The sequence below is a fragment of the Marmota marmota genome, unplaced genomic scaffold (genome assembly GCF_001458135.2).
Source record: "Marmota marmota marmota unplaced genomic scaffold, marMar, whole genome shotgun sequence".
Classification (NCBI taxonomy): domain Eukaryota; kingdom Metazoa; phylum Chordata; class Mammalia; order Rodentia; family Sciuridae; genus Marmota; species Marmota marmota.
The window spans coordinates 10297022-10317105 of NW_025999982.1; the positions used below are offsets into that span (position 1 = coordinate 10297022).

Here is a 20084-nt window from a genome sequence, read left to right on the forward strand (position 1 = left end):
CTTCCCTCCTTCCCTCCTTCCCTCCTTCCCTCCTTCCCTCCTTCCTTCCTTCCTTCCTTCCTTCCTTCCTTCCTTCCTTCCTTCCTTCCTTCGCTATTCCTGGAAGAATTATTGGTTAGCCTCAGGATACTCCATCCTGACTAGGAGCAGAAAGTATTTGCATTGCTTTTCTGGAATAGCTCTATTAGTAATTCTTATATATAACCCTTGTTAAAAATAACTTGCCCTAGATAATAGTGAAATATTTTATAGCAGTGTTACCTTTTGAATCAGAATTACCATACATTTAACCCAGTCTTCAATTTTAAATAGTCTGACCAATTATAATTCAAGTGATTAGTATCATGGTTGTTCCAGTTTATTTTCTTAAATGTGCCCCCAGTCAGCATTATCCCTGTAACATTCTATAGCATTTAATTTGCCAAAGTGTGTGCATAGGCCATTGTTATTGTTCAGTGAAGATTTTCAGTCTTAAGGGAGAATTTGGCCCATTTTGAATATGCTGTTAAATGTGTGATGTGCCTTATAATGTAAAATTGTATATGAATTACAAAAAAAAAAAAAAAAAGAAGAAGAAGAAAAACTGTAAAGTAAGTAGTGCTAATGCCTTTTAAAGCAAAGTGGACTGTGCATAAAAACTCGTGATTTTTGCCAGGCACATGCCTGTAATCCCAGTGGCTCCGGAGACTGAGACAGCAGGATCAGGAGTTCCAAGCCAGCCTCAGCAAAAGGTTGAGGCACTAAACAACTCAATGAGACTCTGTCTCTAAATAAAATACAAAATTGGGCTGCTGGTGAGGCTCAGTAGTTGAGTGCCCCTGAATTCGATCCTTGGTACCCAAATAAAAAACAAAACTAGTGATTTTTTTTTTTTAACGATATGTGATAAGAAGTACTAGGACTCTATAGTAATGTTAGATATGTTAGATATTTAGTGCTAAAGATTACCTTGAAACCTTGAAAGGCTAGCAACAATCTGGGCATAAAGTGATGAAGCCATGCACATAAGGTTGTTTTTTTTTTTTTTTTTTAAATCCTTACTTCTGTTTTTAACTTTGGAAGATATATTTCATTAGTTATCTTTTCAGGAGTAGAAATGCCAGGATAACTCCCATTTTAATGGGACATTACTAATGGGCCACCCTGTTAATGTTTTTATTTGTCACCTGGTAAAGACAATTAGAATCTAATCTAAAACTATAGTAGTTGAACCATCTCTTTTAACATTTGTTTGAAATAAAAAATGCTAGTAAGGACCCTGATTGTGAGATTTAGATTCTAACAATGTTGAGTTGCCCCTTCACCAAACTTGTTTTATGACCTGCTCTAAGTCTTCTAAGATAGTTCTACAGAATTTTCCCATAACTCAGTAGAATTGAATCACACTTATTTAACTTCCTCAAAAATCAATTAATACAACAAATAAAAAGGAAAATCCTCTTGCTTAACCTATTAACACTCTTTGCCCTTCATACTTGACTTTTATTCTTCACTGGAAAATACTCTGTTATTCTGATTATTTTAATTTTCCTTAGTTAAGTCTGTCTAATTTTACTTTGAATATCACCATTTTTACTGTAATGAAAAAGATCATGATCAGAATGGTAAACATCAGTGTTTAAGTTACGTTGTGTTATAGTAAGGGTAAGGTCCATATTGTAAGTTGGGCATATAGATTATTAAGCCTCTTTCTGGAGACAGTTTGGTGATAATGTCAAAATGTATACTAATTTAGTAATTCTACTTTAGGAAATTATTCTATACATATTCTTTTAACTATACACAGTGGATATTTAGTGCAACTTCTTTTGTAATAGCATAGATCTGGAAACAGTAAGAGCCTGGCTCAATAAAATAAGATATAAAACATACCTGATGATAATTAAAAAGAATGAGGGAGCCAGGCACAATGGTACATGCCTGTGATCCCAGCAACTTGGGAAACTGAAGCAGGAAGATTGCAAGTTCAAGTTCAGGCTGGGCAACTTAAAGATACCCTGCCTTAAAATAAAAAGGACTAGAAATGATCTCAGTGGTAAAATATCCCTGGGTTCATTCCATAGTTCCCCAGGGAAAAAAAAAGATAAGAATGAGGGAAATTTATATGAAATGATATGGGACAGTCTCTAAAATACATTATATAGGGCTGGGGATATAGCTCAGTTGGTAGAGTACTTGCTTAGCATGTACAAGGACCTGGGTTCAATCCCTACCACCATAAAAATTCATTCATTCATTCATTAAGATATGATGAATAGAAGAGAATAGAATAATATTTATGATATGCTATTCTTGGGCGGGGAGAGAGAGATAATTAGACATCCATATTTATATACCTAATGTATACTTTATGTTATGAATTATATATGTAACATTATATATATATATAAACATACCTTCTCTAGAAGAATTCAAGAAACTGCTAACAGTATCTGCATTTGGATGGGAGATCTCAGGACCTAGGAAAATTACTTTTTAACCTGCTATATTTGATGTCATTTACACATAATCCCTTATTCAAAAGTATGTTATGTGTGAGTGTGTGTATATATATGTATTTGTATATACATTTTTATAGAAATGAAAACAAAAATATATTTCAACTAGGGAGATTGAGGCAATATAGTTTCATACTGAGTTCTAAAAAATCTGTGCCATAAACCTCTGGATCCTAGAATAATTATACCATACCATTATAGGTGTCTAAATGTCTCAGTTAAGGAAAGTTTGCAGCCTGGTTCAGATCCCCCACCCTGAATTATCTTTGAATAATGAGCCTTGGATCTGTCTTCTAACATTCTGGCATCTGATATATTTGTTGCTCCATACACGTGGCAATTGGAGTAAGTAATTGTTATTTAGAAATATCCAGTAATGCATTTATGATGTTTTATAGTTGTGTTGAAAAAAAGTTTAAATTGCACAATGTCACTGACATTTTTAGCTTCCTAGTAAATAGCTTTTGATTATCTGCACTCTGATATACTTTGTTTTAGGCTCGAATGCTCATCACAGAAGAAAATCTGATGACCATTATTATTAAAACTTTCATGGATCATTTGAGACATCGAGATGCCCAGGGCAGATTTCAGTTTGAACGATACACTGCTTTACAAGCCTTCAAATTTAGGAGAGTTCAGAGCCTTATTTTAGATCTCAAGTAAGTTTTTTTTTTAATTGTCAAACCAGTTAACAACTTGTAAAATGTTAATGTTTATATGTTCAATGCTACTGTTATCTTGTTCAGGTATGTGTTAATTAGCAAACCAACTGAATGGTCAGATGAGCTGAGGCAGAAGTTTCTAAAAGGGTTTGATGCCTTTTTGGAATTACTGAAATGCATGCAGGTATGTATAAATTGCCACTTTTTTCTATTTTTTAATCTTAATTTTTTTGTTTTTGTTATTGTTCATTGAACTGAACACCTTTCTCTCTGTGGTTTTTGTTTGTTCGTTTATTTGTGGCTTTTTAATGTTGTTTTCATTTTGAGCATATTTCCAAAAGATCAATTTGAATGGCTACAATTTGGATCAAGAAAGTCCTCTCTAATTGGAGACTCTTAGAGGTGTAGAGTGAATAAGAGTCCAGCAAAAGCTCTGGCATCTAGTGCTTTTTTTGTATTTGGTATTCTTTTGATTAACATTAGTATATATTTATCAGTTCAGTAACATTTAAAAACCTATCAGGGAACTACAGATGTAGCTCAGTGGTAGAACATGTGCATGTTTGAGGCCCTGGATTCTATGACTGGCACCACCAAAAATATAAAACGAAAAAAAGCTTTTTTTTTTTTTTTTTTTTTTAAAATGGATCTATCCTAGGAGGAAATATATTTACTGAATTTTTCCCCTTTATGTTTCCCTTCAATCTTGGAAACTACTCCCTGCAGCCCTGCTGCTATGGGATCAATTTGTTGGCAAGGGTTATTCAAACATGAGCAGAATTTGTGTCCTCTTTAGATTAAAGTGCTAAAGCCAAAAATAACAATTTTCATGTGGGAACTGGTGCTTGATATCCAAGTCTACTTGGTGGTCTATAAGTTACTCTAGATTAAAAATATGCATTTGAGGGAAGATGGGATTTTCCCAGGTTTTGTTTTTTTGTTTCCATTTTCAATCTTTTTTCACCTGTTATTTTAAAATAGAAGTTGTCCAGAGATATTTTTTGCCTTTTGATTTGGGATTGGGAGATTGAATACTTGGAATGAGACAAAGGATTCTTTTTTAGATGAATATATTAAGGCATAACTTAACAAACAATTTAGTAAACAAATTTGAAGTACATAGCTTAATGAATTTTTTAATTAAAACAACTTTGGAGGTGCTAGGGATCAAACTCAGGACCTCACAGGTGATAAAGCTTGATGTTTTGAACATACGTATCCTCAGTTCTTTTTTCTGCACTTCCATTTTATTTAACTTCTACTTTTTTAACCCCTATTTTATTTAACTTCTACTTTTTTTTTAACCCCTTATGGCTAGAAAGAAAGATCACATACTCTTGAAGACTGCTACTTAGTTTGAATTTTTGAACTTTAGTCTGAATGACACCGTTAGTATTTTATGCCAGTTTTCTCTGTGTTCCTCAGTCAGATTCTTCCATTCTCTTGATAGTTACGTTAAGCCTTTTTCACCATCTTCGGGGCTGCTTTCTTACTATTTCCATATTAGCTTTAAGGAGGTGACTTACAGCCTTCTGCTTCACCAAGAGAGCAGAGGCAATCAGGAGGGATCTCTGTTTCCTCCTCCTACCCCTCTCATCACTCCCAGCACTTAGGAAGAGTTTTCATATATATTCATTTTCTCTCACTGTCTAAAGCTGTGCTTTCATCCGCTTCCCTCTCCTTAGTGAATGACATTATCATTTTATTTCTTTTGTCCTTTAGCCTCCGAATTGTCTTTTTCTTCTCAATATTCATGCATGATTGAGACTTCTTAACTTAAAAAATGAAACACTACAAGGTTTACCCTTTATTCTGTGCCACACTCTACCTGTTCCTCTCACCTCAAAGGCATGCTTCTCTGTACTCTTTTTTTTTTTCAGTTGTACACAATACCTTTATTTTGTTTATTTATTTTTATGTGGTGCTGAGGATTGAACCCAGGGCCTCGCATGTNTTTTTTTTTTTTTTTTTTTTTTAACATAGATGATAGAGTTAAAAAGGAATTTGAAAGATTATTACAGTGAAGTAATGAAGTATTTTGTTATCTGAAGCAGATTTAGAGATTACCCCTAAAATGGTTCATTCTATATTTTACTAGAATTTTTCCTTGTATTTTAGAGAATGTTACATAAAATCTATAATTTAAAAAGCTATCACTTCTCATATTACTGGAAGCTTCCCATTAAGACTTTGACTTTGTATGATTTTATAATCAATATGTTTCTTCTGCATTATTCCTTAGGTTTTCTTATAAGAGAAAAGGTATAGTTTTTTATTCATATAAAATTCTTTTACTTTCTTTAAGGGAATGGATCCAATCACCCGTCAAGTAGGACAACATATTGAAATGGAACCAGAATGGGAAGCAGCCTTTACACTACAAATGAAACTAACACATGTCATTTCAATGATGCAAGACTGGTGTGCTTTGGATGTGAGTTTCTTCTAGGGGTGAGAGATAAGAGCAAAATGAAAGAGTGGAAATAGACAGAATCCTAAGTAAAATCTGAAAAGATTTGAAGAAAGTAGTTTTATAGCTTAGCTCAAAACAGCATGCATTCCCTTTCTACCTATAAATCCAGTGAAGAATGTTAAACTTTTAAAGCCTTAAGAAAAACCTTGGTAAATAGAGAAGGAAATAATCTACTCTCTCTCTTCCCTAATATAACTGTATCTTCCTTTTTTTCATAATCCTTTCTATACTTTGAGCATATAAAATAGTAATTTATAAATTTATCCAAAAATAAAAGTTTTACTGTTGGTTTATTCATCCTATGTTTTAAAATTCTTTAGCCTTCTTTGGCAATAAAGTACAAATAAGAACTTTTGTAAATTAGGGAATCAGGAGCATATGAATATATGTAAGGAGATCTGAACTTTGTAAATTTTGCTGAAGAAAGAATAAAAAGGGGCTGGGATTGTGGCTCAGCGGTAGAGTGCTCGCCTGGCACGTGCAGGGCACTAGGTTCGATTCTTAGCACCACATAAAAATAAATAAATAAAATAAAGATATTGTATCCAACCACAGCTAAAAAAAATATTAAAAAGAATAAAGAATATTCCTCTATGTTAGGAATATTCCTCCGAATTAGGAATATTCTTTGTTCTTTTTTATAATATTCTGTGGCGAGGAGAACTGTGGTTGTTCCTGGAGCTTTGAGAAAGCACTGTGATTGAAACAGAGAGATTGAGGGCAGAGAGGCAGGCAGGAATATCTAACTTTGCAGGACTTGGAAGCCATGGAAGGAAGTTCAGAACTACATTTTTATTGAAGTGGGAAGCCATTGGAGACCCTCAAGCAGAAAAGTGACAGGATCCAATTTACATGTTTTTCAAAATTACTCTGTAGAGAATGGGTGGATGGGGCAAGAGTTAAAGCATGGACCAGAAAGATGGTTGGTTGTGCCTTGGAGTTTCTGAAGATAGAAGATTTTTGGCTAGTTTTGAGGAATATTTAGATGAAATTGCCAGCTTGGTAATATATCAGACAAATGTGGAATGAGATAAAGTGGAGTATTAGAACAGCTTCTAGGTTGCAAGCAGCTTCCTTGATAGGAGATATCATTCACTGGGACAGGGCCCACTGGAAGAGACCACGTTTGAGAGGAGGATTGAGTTTGGTTTTGTCCATACTGTTATTTGAGGTACTTAATCATCATCAAATTTGAGGTGCTTATTCAATGTTTTAGAAACCAAATCTTGAATAACTTACAGAAAAACCCTCTTTTTTTTAGGAAAAAGTGTTAATTGAAGCTTACAAGAAATGCCTTGCTGTATTGATGCAGTGTCATGGTGGTTTTACTGATGGTGAACAGCCTATCACACTAAGCATTTGTGGACATTCAGTGGAAACTATCAGATACTGTGTTTCCCAAGAAAAAGTTAGCATTCACCTCCCAGTTTCTCGCTTACTTGCAGGTAAAGCATTTCCTGTAAAAAAAAAAAAAAGAACCCTAAAAATTTTCTGTGGTGGTTAATATTTTTGAGTACCTACTATTATATCTATTATTCTAAGAGTTTTATGTGTTTATTTGATGATCACATGAGGTAGGTATTAATATTAGTTGCTTCACAGATGGGAAGACAGAGGCATAGAGTGTACTTAGTGTCACATGGCAAAGAAGAATCATAATTGGCATTTTGAAGCTGTTTGGCATCACAGGCCATATTTATAACCATTGTACCATAGACTTAACTACAGATACTACACGTTTTATTGTTTATTCAATCCAGCTTCAAAGTTTGTGTTCTTAAAAATCAAACTTATCCACACTTACACATTTGCTATTAAACTAAGGCCACCCTATGCTTTCTCTCCCTCTAAGCTGTTTCTTACACATTGTTGGTAACCTTTTAAACAGAAGTTTATGAATGAGTATCATATTGAGGTGATAGATTTTTTAAACTCAGTCATTGATTTATAAGTAATTTATAATTGTTAAAATATCTGAAACTGCCATCTTGCAGCAGCCAAAGACTTTGAATATGTACTTATTCATCTCTGCAAATTCATTTCAGTACAGCTTCCATATTTCTTGATTCTGGATATTCTTATCCTGCTCAAACACCATTGTTACCCTTGAGTTCCATTTTAACTCAGAAAATAGAAGTTATCAAAAAAGTAGATATTGTTACCCATTGCAGAATATATAATTTACCCTATGTTTGTGGGTAATTTTTAATGTGATATAGAGGATCATACTTAATTTTTGTTTTGTTTTGCTCTTTGTTTTTCCTAGAAGAGATTGTGAAGAATCATGTTATTTCTTCCTTATATGTTTGGTAGAGTTTACTAGTGTAACTATATTATGCTTTCAGGATTATTTATTATTGATTCAATTTCTTTAATAGTTATAGGCCTATTCAGATTATCTATTTATCCGTGTGAGTTTTGGTACTTTGTGTCTTTCAAGGAATTTAGGAGCCTAGAGTTATTCATAGTTTTTCTTCATTATCTTTTTAACGAAATGGGGTCAGTAGTAGTGATCCCTCTTTCATTTTGAAGACATTTTTTTCATTATTCTAAGTATTATCACATTGTCCTGCTGATAGACCTTTGTATGCCAGCCGTTTTGGGGGTGTGTTATTGAAGTTGTAGAAAGTTGAGATTACTTATTCTGAGGCTTATGAAATTGTTCTTAAACATATGAATATTGAAATAGTACATTAGATAGTTACTTAGAGTGAATTTGTGATCATACAAAAAAGTTTCTCCTATTGTTTGGGCCCAGTTATGTTTTTATAAGTGTATTGAGCAACTGAAAACTGTTGGTTCTCAACATAGGCAACTGATAGCATGTTCTGGAGAAGGACTGGACTAAAAGACAGGAAAGTGAGTCCCTTGTCCAACTCATCCACTAATCTCTTCTTCCTTTAAAAATCTGTATGTGTTACAAGCTGAAACTGATAGTTATCCACAGTGAAGAAAGTCAGTATTCTAAAAAGGTACTAATCTCTGCCTAGGTCTTTACCTCCCGAAATTTGTGCAGTGAATATTTTGGAGTAGTCATCTCACAGTATTTGATGATCCCTGTCCTGAATGCTTATAATATAATTGGTGAGCTAAGGAAACATATATAAAACTGGTCCTTAATAACTTGGAGAGTATGCTAACAGAACTTGAGCAATAACTGTTGAGAACAAGTTATTAGAATGGGTCAGTAATGCAGGTCTTCCTGGATGAGGAAGGTGGCCAGTGTACATTGACAGGATTGTAAAGAGCATTCTCTATTTAGTCAGTGACAGAAACAGGACATAATCAGAATTAACTAAGGTCAAGCCACAAAAAGAGCCCCTTGAAATAAGGAACTAAAGGCTTTGATTCTAGAAGTTCTGGAGAACCTAATTCTGATGTTCAAATCAGTGCAAACCTTGAATCCAGGCCATTTTCTCTTTATTTGCCAGAGGATCTTTCACCCGTCATTAAATGGAATAAACTCTATGACCCAGTGAAATATGATTTTTAAAGTTGGCATAACATGTGTAAATTGTTTTGACGGTTATATAGCTGCTTTTGCTGTGTTTGTACATCTAACATTTACTTCTAATGTCATCAAAGTATGTTGGGATATATAATTAAGGCTACTTCTAATTCTACTTTTAATATAGAGATTCATTAGAATAACCATTGAAAAGCTTCATTTCTGGATATAGTTTGTTTTATATCTTAAGTTGTAATCCAGGTTCCTAAATATACAAAAAATTTACATAATAAAGTTGGGTGAATATTTAGGGTTTTTTCCTAAATTATTTTAACTTAATAGAAATACTTTTGTTTGTTCTTCCATGCAGGTTTGCATGTATTATTAAGCAAAAGTGAAGTGGCATATAAATTTCCAGAGCTCCTACCTCTAGTAAGTGGTTCTGGCATTTAAACATAAGTACCTGTTTATTATGTTCCTTGTATTTGAAATCAAATTGAAACAAACTTTTATTAATCTTGGTTCTCACCAAGCATGGTGGGACACACCTGTAATACCAGCAACTCTGGGTTCTCCAGAGAAACAAAACCCATAAAATGTGTGCGTGCATGTATGCATGTGTGTTTTAAGGAAAGATTTATTTTAAGAAACTGCCTCATGCGATCATAGGGCCAGCAAATCTAGTCTCCAGGCACCTGACAGACTGGAGGGACCCAGAGAAGAGTTAATGTTGCAGTCTCAAGAACAAAGACAATCATGGAGAGAGAATTCCTTCTCCTCAGGAACCTTAAAGGTCTTTTAAGGCTTTCAGCTGAATTGATCAGGCCTACCCAACATTATGGAGGGTAATTTACTTTACTCAAAGTCTACTGAAATGTTACTCATATATAAAAAACAACTTTTGACAACATCTAGACTATTGTTGACCATAAACTAGGTACCAGACCCCAGTTAAGTTGACACAGAATCAACTGTCACCCAAACATACTGTAAAATAATTTTAACCTGTGTTTTATAAAATTTTGATTCTTGTCAAACAAGTTTCTTTTTGGAATTGACTTTCTATGGATTTTTTTTTTGAATCTGCAGAGTGAACTTAGCCCACCAATGTTGATTGAACACCCTCTTAGATGTCTTGTTTTATGTGCCCAAGTACATGCTGGGATGTGGAGAAGAAATGGGTTCTCACTAGTAAACCAGGTAAGCTTTTTCTTTTTTCTTTTTTTTTTTTTAAATTCTGTGTAGTTTTCATTCCATTCATTGGCCTCTATGAAGGTTGTAGTTTTCAGTGGATTTAGTTATTGAAAGTTTAAATCTACATGAAATTTTTAAAAAAAATAACTGTAATGATAAACCAATTTTAAGTTTCTTGAAAATTTATTTATAGGTTGTCAGTAAACAAAATTACAAATAGAAATGAATCACAGTGATATTAGTTTTTCTCTTGAAATGTTTTTTAGAACAGTTGAATAGTAAAAAACAATAAAATTATAAATTTCATCTATTTATATTAAATTGGATTAAAAAATAAAAGGTCTCAGTAGAGATCTAAAGTTGAAATTTCACTTTTTAAACTTTACTAAGGCTTAGTATGGATTTTTTTTTTTTCATATTTTTGGAAGCTCTAAACGTTCATGAAGTAACAACTTTTTACATTTTGTTGGGAAACTCAAGTTGACTGCAAAATGAGAATCAGAATGGATACCACATGGAAATTTCTAATTAATTAATCTGTACTAAGATAATGTTAACCATTCAGGAAATCACATCATATACATACCAATGCTTATACTTACACAAACCCATGTGCTTATAAGTGGGTGAGGGACAAGGAGATAGTTGTACTAGTAAAAGCCTATTTACCCAATATAATGAAATTTTTTTTTTTTTTAGATTTATTACTACCATAATGTGAAATGCAGACGTGAGATGTTTGACAAGGATATAGTGATGCTTCAGGTAATGAATTAAAAGTATTGAATCTAAAGGTTTTGGTTACTACTTGTATTTCCACTGAATCCAGTCACTTGTAATCAGTCACTCCTGAATTTACAATTAGCCTAGCCCTATCCAGCAAAGCTCCACACTCAGACTACCAGTCTATAGAACATATCCACCTAGGTTTCCTGGGCACATCTCAGGTTCATCATAGTCAAAATAACTATTCTTACTTCCTTCTTACTTTCTTCCTGTCTTAGATGCCCTACCTTGTTGAGTTATTCCATAGATCACACAGTTGCTGAAGTCAGAAAACTGAAAACCATCCTTTGGGTATTGATTGTCTTTAACTAATTTTTTGGTTGAGGGGTGGTTTACTGGGGTTTAACTCAAGGGTGCTTAACCATTGAGCTACATCCCCAGCTCTTTTTAAATTTTGAGACAGGGTTTCGTTAAGTTGCTTAGGACCTCACTATAGTGCTGAGGCTGGCTTCAAACATGTGAGGCCTCTCCTGCCTCAGCCTCCTGTGCCACCACCTCTTTCTAGTTACTTAACTAATTTTAAACCCCTTAATTTTCAAGGCTTCAGATACTTAACTACCTTGAAGATCACTGAATTTGCCATGCTATCTCTTTAAGTCTTAAAACTTTGCACATTTATATATTTTGGTCCCTATATTTCTCCCTACTCCTTTTCCCTTCACCTAGCTTAGTTATTTTCCACTGTGTCTTAGTGTTTAGTTTATTACTTTCTTCAAGAGTCCTTATCTGACTTTCTAGAACTTGACCATTCATTATCCCTTTTGTGAGAACTCATAGCATGATACTTATCCCCACCATCTTCCCTAAACTGTGGCAACTGTGTTCATTTTTTTTTCTTTTCTTTTTCTTTTTTTTTTTTTTGCCCCTTTTGCCTTGCACAGTGCTTGTTCACACAGTGGTTGCTCCATGTTACTGCTAAATTAATATAGTAATTATGAAAAAAAAAGATAAATCAAAATATAGAAAAGATTATTGGTTCCAGGTAAATTAAAATTTAGGTTGATTTAGAATTTTTACAAATGAAATTAAAAGAGAATTGAAACTAATATGTAAAAGCTGTCTCTTCAGCCAGTATAATGCTTATCACACACACCAAAAAAATTTAAGGCATCTTGATAATAATATAATGCCTATTTTTAAATTCTAGGAACTTAATTGGCATTTAACTCAGAGTCCAGACAGTGAACCCTGATAATAAACCTTTTGAATCAAATTCATAGGAACACAATGATTTCAAAGCATTAAAAGAAAAAAAAGTTTGAAAAAGTCAAATGTGTGAGTTTGGATGTTGGAGGGTTTTTATTCTGTGTGTTTTGCTTTACCAATTTAGATTCCTGTTCCCATTTGTCAGCTACCACATGTAGGGTTTGGGATAAGTAAGTTTTTATCTATTATTGTAATTGGTAAACAAATAAGCTGTTTTTTCTTGTGCACACCTATATATCTTTCACTAAATGTTTAGTGTCCCTTTTGACCTTCCTCTTTTCCTTTATTTTAAACAAACAAACAAAAAAGACAGGTGTCTCCATGATGGATCCAAATCATTTCCTGATGATAATGCTCAGCCGCTTTGAACTTTATCAGATTTTCAGTACACCAGACTATGGAAAAAGATTTAGTTCTGAAATTACTCATAAGGTAAGGGTGTGTTTTAAGAGATACAACCATCACTAAAGAAGCATCTTTCATTCTTCATGGATATGTTAGTCCTCTGAGAGAATACAGTATGCATATTCTTATCTTTGAATGTTATCTTCCTCTGGTTTGTAGGATGTTGTTCAGCAGAACAATACTCTAATAGAAGAAATGCTGTATCTCATTATAATGCTTGTTGGTAAGTTTATATTGTTTGTTGTAAATTACGTTGGACTTTGTGGTAGAAAATAGCTCAGAATTTCTGAACTGTGTTTTGTTATGAGAAGATATGTACTCAGTTTTAGGGGAAGGGAATTAGAACATCCCTTTGTTCCTCCCTCCCCTCTGGTTACTGTAATATTGAGAGTAGTGGTTCTGTGGTGCTTTAGAAAGAGGAGAAAAGACAATTTCAGAAGTAGAATAAACTGGAAGACTGTATGTTTGGGGAAACAGGAGAATTTAGCAAGCAAGGGATAGAACATTTAGAAGCCATTTACTGCTAATTTATATCTTAGATGTTTCCCTGGTTTTGTGATATCTACATATGTTTTGACTCCAAATATACTTCCAAATTAATGGAGACCTATGGCCTATAGATACAGTTGTCTTATTACGTGTCTTTTCAGTCCTCAGCCACCCCTGTCTTTCTGATTCTTTTGTCCCTTAACCTTCTGTCACTTCTGCTATTCAGCCAGATGCTTTATAGTCCATAGAGAATCCAGATTATTGATGGGAGGTGATGCATGAAGAAGGTCTCAAAAGGTGATATCTCACTTGCTACTAGACAGAAAGAAGACTCCCTCCTTACTGTCACAAGGAGGATGCAGTGAAAGCAGTTCCCTTGACTGTATTGTATCCCTTCCTACTCTTTTTCTGATCCTTCCTTCAAAATAGCAACCAGAGCTCTCTCTACTGCCTGAAGTCTGCATTCATTTGCTGTGTCTGAGACTCAGAAGTACGGTTAGGAGCTGCGCTTTCCCTAGTTGGTTCCATGACTAGTCATTTCTTTCCCACTATGCAATGTGTTTTGTTACATAAATTAGAAGTATATATAAGTATATATCACATAATTATTGTTAAGTGTGTGTGTGTGTGTATGTATGTATAATATATACCTTTTCCTTTTTGACAGGAGAAAGATTTAGTCCTGGGGTTGGACAGGTTAATACTACAGATGAAATTAAGCGGGAGATTATCCATCAGTTGAGCATCAAACCTATGGCTCATAGTGAATTGGTAAAATCTTTACCTGAAGATGTAAGTACCTATATTTTTAAAAAGGAAAATATAATAAGCTTTTCCTTCCTTACAGTTTTATTATGTATAGATTTACTCCTGTATACCTTTCCCATAATTGTAAAAACTACACTTCTAGGATATGTGTAGTTCCAGTTACTCTTACTATAAGTAATTAGAAGACAAGAGTACTAGGGACTAGTTGTAGAAAGCCAAACAAGAATAGAGTCTTTTACAATAAGACCTTGAAAGATGTAAGGATGCTGAAAAAAAAGCTGGTCCTGAAATGAATTTTAGTATCCATTAGAGAGAGGTTATATCTTTAATACAGAATTGCCATGACTATAAATAATACTTTGTAATGTAGTATATTGAAGTTGGGAATGAGAAATACCTACCCACGTGTGTTGATAGACTACATTTTTCCAGAGCATTTTCCTTCTCAGGCATCCAGAAATTCTCCTTTTTTTCTTTTCTTTCTTTCTTTTTCTTTTTCTTTCTTTTTTTTTTTTTCCTATCAGTGCTGGGATTGAACTCAGGATCTCATACATGCTAGGCAAGGGCTCTACCACTGAGCTATACTAGCCAACCCTTTTTATATTTTATTTTGAGACAGGGTCTTGCTAAGTTGCCCAGACTGACTTCAAACTTTCAATCCTCTTGCCTCAGCCTCCTCAGTAAGGATTACAGGCATCTGCCATCACACTTGGCTTCTCTTTCTTAATAAAGAGCCATTTTTTTTTCATTTTAGTGAAAGTGAAGTAATAATCACAAAAATATTTATAGGTTGAATTGTAACTCTTTTCCTCCCAGGACCATAAGTTCCTCAGCTACCTATTTTTCAGCCATAGAGCTTTTCAGAAACTCAACTCTAATAGTTGGGAAGGAACTTGATTTTCATTGAAGTTTTTCAAGATATTTTCCCAAATTTGGAATTAATCAAAACTTTCAACCTTAACATTTATTCTTCTGAGCTTTCAATCTTTGTTACATAATAATACTTTTTTCAAACTTTTTAGTATGAAACATTTCAAACTTGTGCAGAAATAGAAAACATAATAAACCCATCATTGGCTTTTGACAGTTGGCCAACCTTCTGTCATCTATACCTCAATTATTAACCTCTGTGCCCCATTGGATTATTTTGTATAGAATGCTAAGTTTACCATCATCTGTAAGTAGGACTTTATATACCTAACACAGTAATTCTCAACCAGGGATGTTTTTGCCTCCTATGGAGGAGACATTTAGCAGTGTCTCCACTCAGTACAGGTTACAGGGTGCTATTAGTGTATAATGGTTAGAGGCCAGGGATGCCACTACACATCCTACAGTACACAGTACTATAGAAAAGAATCATCTGTTTTAAATGTCAGTGTGCCAAGATTGAGAAGCTTTGATCTAAGAGAGTTTAGAACTCTTTTTAAAAGTTTATATGTATCATCATCACATTTTAGAAACCAACAGTACTTAGTAATTTCTTATCACTGTATATCTAGTCAGGATAAAAATTATTTGTACTTTTTAATGCAGAAAATCAATCTTGGGTTGTTACATAATTTAACCTACACGCTAAAGAAGAATAAATTTAAAGCAGCTTTTTTTTTTTCTTCTTTCAGTGCTAGGGATCTAACCCAGGGCCTTGTGCATGCTAGGCAAGCTCTCTACCACTGAGCTATAATTCCCATCCCTAAAACCACATTTTTAGAGTGATACAAATTCTTTGTACAAGTGACAGCAACTATATTTCTCAGACATTTTGACGACAGATTTCCTTACTTACAGAATTTCTGTTGAAATGGAGGTGCTATTTCACTGAAAATAGATAAGAAATTAATATAACTATTTCACAAAATATTATATTTTACCCAAATTCTTTTTAAATGTTTTACACATTTTGAATTTTTATTTAATTCCTTTTGAAAGCTACTACCTTGGTCCCATATGGTAGTGATATTTTTTGAAATTATATAACTTTGAACATCAGCTTGCAAAAAGTCTAAATGTATATATCTTCATCTTTGAAAATAGGAATAATAATATATCCATTCATAGGGTTGCCATAAGGGTTATGGAGATAAAGCATCATGCTCAAATTTATATCAGTTGTTATTAACATGAAGCACATTTACTTGTTTCTGTACCTTTAGGAAAACAAGGAGACTGGCATGGAGAGCGTAATTGAAGCAGTTGCCCATTTCAAGTGAGTATCTTTCCTGTTATTTCACATTTTATGGGTTTTTTTAATAGTAATTTTTCTTAGAGTGTTTCCTTTGATGAAACTGAGGATGAATTTGTTGCTTTCAGAGTGACATTTTCATGTTATAATTCTGAGCTGAACATCTCACTTTTATGATCTAGTACTGCACTCAGCAATATAAAGTAACATTATGAGGATTTTTCATAGCATTCAGAAGGAACCATAGCTAATAGTTTCAAATAATAATTAACCTGACCAGTGGTCTTGACTTGTGATCAAAGTGAATACATTGTAATTTCTTAAAATTGCTTTCTTTGTTTGCATTTAAATGTGCCCCATAAGTTATGAGATAGCCCTGAATGCTTCCTTCTCCATTGTCTAGTATGTACCCCATTGAATAAACTAGTTTATCCTCTTGAAGTTATTGAGGCAGATTCTTAGTCTTGCTTTTTTTTTTTTCTATTTCCCACTCCAACTGCTGTATCTTTGTTTGTTTTTAATATTTTTAATTGTAGATGGATACAATACCTTTATTATCTTATTTTTTTATTTTTGTGTGTATTGAGGATCGAACCCAGTGCCTCACACATACTAGGCAAGCACTTTACCGCTGAGCTACAACCTCAGCCCCTGCAGTGTCTTTATTTTTATTGATTATAAAGGCAATACATGCTTTTAGAGAAATACAGAAAGGTAAAGGTAGGAAGAAAAAAGTATCACCATAATCCAACCACTTAGGTGATTTCTACTACATTATATATTCCTCTAAGTTTTTCTCTATATTCATAACATTTGTATCTGTATGTATGTGTCAATGGCTAGGAATATACATACTTTAAAAAAATGGATTCACTTCTTTATAGTTACGTACTATAATGTATTTAACCTCTCCCTTGTTGATGGATATTTGATGTTCTTTATTATGAACAAAGTACTGAGCAGTAGTACATGTCATTGGTGTATAAAAGTATTTCTTTGAGGAACTGCAGAATCAAAAGAAAGCATATGTATTTTAATACATAACCTCCAAATTGCCTTCCTCAAGATGTTGTCAATTTCTACTCCCAGTTCTAACAGTGGAAGAGAGTTTCCTAGAACTTTGTCAAGGCTTTAATATTTTAATATATGTATTCTTTTTTACCTTTTTTTTAAAAGTGGTTCTGGAGGTTGAAACTATGACTTCAATATATGCTCTCTACCACTGACCTATACCCCTAGCCTTGTTCACTTTAATTTATACACATTAGGTAGGTGTTACTTTATTTTAATAGGCATTGTTCTACCAATAAGGCTAAACATCTTTTCATGTGTTTATTGACCATTTATAATTAGTCATGCTTGTGTACATTTTTCTTTGCAGTAGTTCATCCCCATCTTATTGTTCCATAATTATTTTTATATATTAGAGATATTGATTCTTACTCTATTAAATACATTGCAAGTACTTTGTCCCCATCACTTCATTTTTTATTTTTTTAACTTTGGTGGTGTTTCTCACAAGTGTTTTAAATATCTTTCTGTCTTATTCAGCTTCTGGGTTTTATATCCTGCTTAGGAAGGCTCTTTAAATTCCAGTATTGTGCCTGCTTTTTTTTTTTTAAACTTAATAGAATTTATCACAAACATCTTTACATATCAGAATACAGAGGGGCTGGGGATGTGGCTCAAGCGGTAGCGTGCTCGCCTGGCATGCGTGCAGCCTGGGTTTGATCCTCAGCACCATATACAAACAAAGATGTTGTGTCCGCCAAGAACTAAAAAATAAATATTAAAAAATTCTCTCTCTCTCAAAAAAAAAAAAAAAAATACGGAAATTAACATCACTTTTAATGGTGTTCAGTTGCTTAGAAATGTTGTCATTTATGTAACCTGTCCCCTGTTGTCAGGCTTTTCAGTTGTTGGTGCTACATATCCATCATATCCACTTGTCTATTCAGGATGAATTCAAAGTGGAGGTAGTAAATAAAATAGATGCACATTAGAATTTGGATTGAGAATTCCAAATTAAGTTTCAACTTAACACCCATCGGAAGGATATCAGAGATTTGGTTCTTATCCTAACATCTGAGACTCATGAATTGGTGTATGACTTCAATATAAATATTATAAGGGTCTTTTTTTTTCCCCCCTAGAAAACCTGGATTAACAGGACGAGGCATGTACGAACTGAAACCAGAATGCACCAAAGAGTTCAACTTGTATTTCTATCACTTTTCAAGGGCAGAGCAGTCCAAGGTAACTGGGAAATTTTAAAGTATGCGGGGTCCAGGCACAATTGTGCTTGTTCCTAGCTATTCAGGAGGCTGAGGCAAAAGGATCAAAAGTTTAAGGCCAACCTTGGCAACTTAGCAAGACCCTGTCTCAACATAAAAATAGGCTAGGGATGTAGCTGAGTGGTAAAGCATCTCTAAGTTCAATCCTCAGTACCCAAAAATAAATTAAAATAAAAGTATAATGAGAAGGGGTTGGATTTTTATCCTTTAAAAATCTTTTACTGCTTTTCACAGATTGAAAAAATAATTTTCTTCATTTTTATTGTAGAAATTTAGAAAATATGAAAAAGGTATAATTACAGAAAAAAATTACAAATTGCATAGACTATCACTGCTTAACATTTTGGATACCCCTGCCCTCAGGGTTTTATGCATAGATTATAAGCTTTATATGTATATATAATCTTATATATGCCCATACGTATTGGATTTTGAAGACAAATTTTCAACCTGCATTATAATTACTTAACCCATTTTATACACATTTCAGAATTGGTTCTACTAAAAATGCTTTTCCATGGAGATTTATACAGTTTTCCTAATCACTTTTAAGTATATTTTGCCTTTTAGTAGTCTCCTTATACTTTTCCTTTTATAATAAGTGGCATTATACAAAACTAGTGTTTTGGTTTTGATTTTGGTACTGGGGATTGAACCCAGAAGCGCTTAACAACTGAGCCACATCCCCTACCCTTTTTTATATTTTATTTAGAGACAGGGTCTTGCTGAATTGCTGAGGCTGTATTTGAACTCATGATCCTCATGCTTTAGCCTCTCAAAACGCTGGGGTTACACAGGTGCACCACTGCACCCGGCAGAAACCTAGTGTTTAATATTATCATATAGCCTGAATTTGAGTTTGGTTTGTACATATTTCCCTTGCATTTTAATGCAACAAAGAAGTCATTTGGGGCAGCTTTTAGAGGGGAAAAAGTTAACTCTGGCATCAGTTTGGGAGGAACTGCAACACTAATGATAAAAAGAAATCTTCTGAGCAGCTGGGGATATTGCCTTGCATGCACAAGGCCCTGGGTTCGATCCCCAGAACCACAAAAGAAAAAAAAAAAAATCTTCTAAACCAGAAGATAATAGAGACTGAATTACATTACTAGTTTAGGGTATTAAATTATTTTGTATTATAAATGCCATCTAAATAACTTTCATTTTTACTAGGCAGAAGAAGCTCAGCGGAAATTGAAAAGACAAAATAGAGAGGATACAGGTATTTTTAATCTTTCCAGAAATCTCATGTTGATCTCTTCTGCTTGCTGAAGTTTATTTTCTAACTATGAAAGATTTAAATATAAGCTTTTCAAGTGAACTTCCTCCTAATTAATCAAAGGAATAATAAATAAATATTAACATAAAGATAGTCTGTATTAAGTCACTTTGGGATTAATGTTTTTTTCTCAAATTTTGAGGCATTTCTAGGGAAAAGAAATGTTTTTCTTTTTACTGCTATCTATGCAACCTTTTTTGTACATTGGACTAACTTTGAGAAGGTGAAATATAGTTTTAAGATGTGTGTTGTGCTGGGGATGTGGCTCAGTAGTAAGGTGTTTGCCTAGCATACACAAGGCTCTGAGCTCCATCACCAGCACCAGAAAAAAATTTTTTTTCTAAAGAGAGATATTTGTTAATGAATACTCTTCAAATGAAGATTATCAAAAGTATCT

The 20084-nt window shown here is 33.7% G+C and overlaps 1 protein-coding gene across 11 annotated transcripts in view; it reads left to right on the plus strand.

The window, feature by feature from the left end:
• Ubr2 (ubiquitin protein ligase E3 component n-recognin 2) overlaps positions 1-20084 on the plus strand; it is a 135506-nt gene that overhangs the window by 67284 nt on the left and 48138 nt on the right. For 8 of the 11 annotated variants that reach the window (XR_007348458.1, XM_015487732.2, XM_015487731.2 and 5 more), the window contains 13 exons: positions 2997-3160; positions 3248-3347; positions 5469-5597; positions 6898-7081; positions 9455-9516; positions 10174-10284; positions 10978-11043; positions 12580-12702; positions 12835-12898; positions 13832-13956; positions 16086-16138; positions 18268-18370; positions 19582-19630. Coding sequence is in view for 8 of the 11 variants with exons in the window: in XM_015487732.2 (XP_015343218.1) it covers positions 2997-3160; positions 3248-3347; positions 5469-5597; positions 6898-7081; positions 9455-9516; positions 10174-10284; positions 10978-11043; positions 12580-12702; positions 12835-12898; positions 13832-13956; positions 16086-16138; positions 18268-18370; positions 19582-19630 (1333 nt within the window). In the remaining 3 variants the exon portion in view is untranslated. Of the gene's footprint in view, positions 1-2699; positions 2844-2996; positions 3161-3247; positions 3348-5468; positions 5598-6897; positions 7082-9454; positions 9517-9753; positions 9905-10173; positions 10285-10977; positions 11044-12579; positions 12703-12834; positions 12900-13831; positions 13957-16085; positions 16139-18267; positions 18371-19581; positions 19631-20084 lie in introns of those variants that run through there. The other 3 variants (XR_007348459.1, XM_048805323.1, XR_007348460.1) reach the window with 3 other exon arrangements.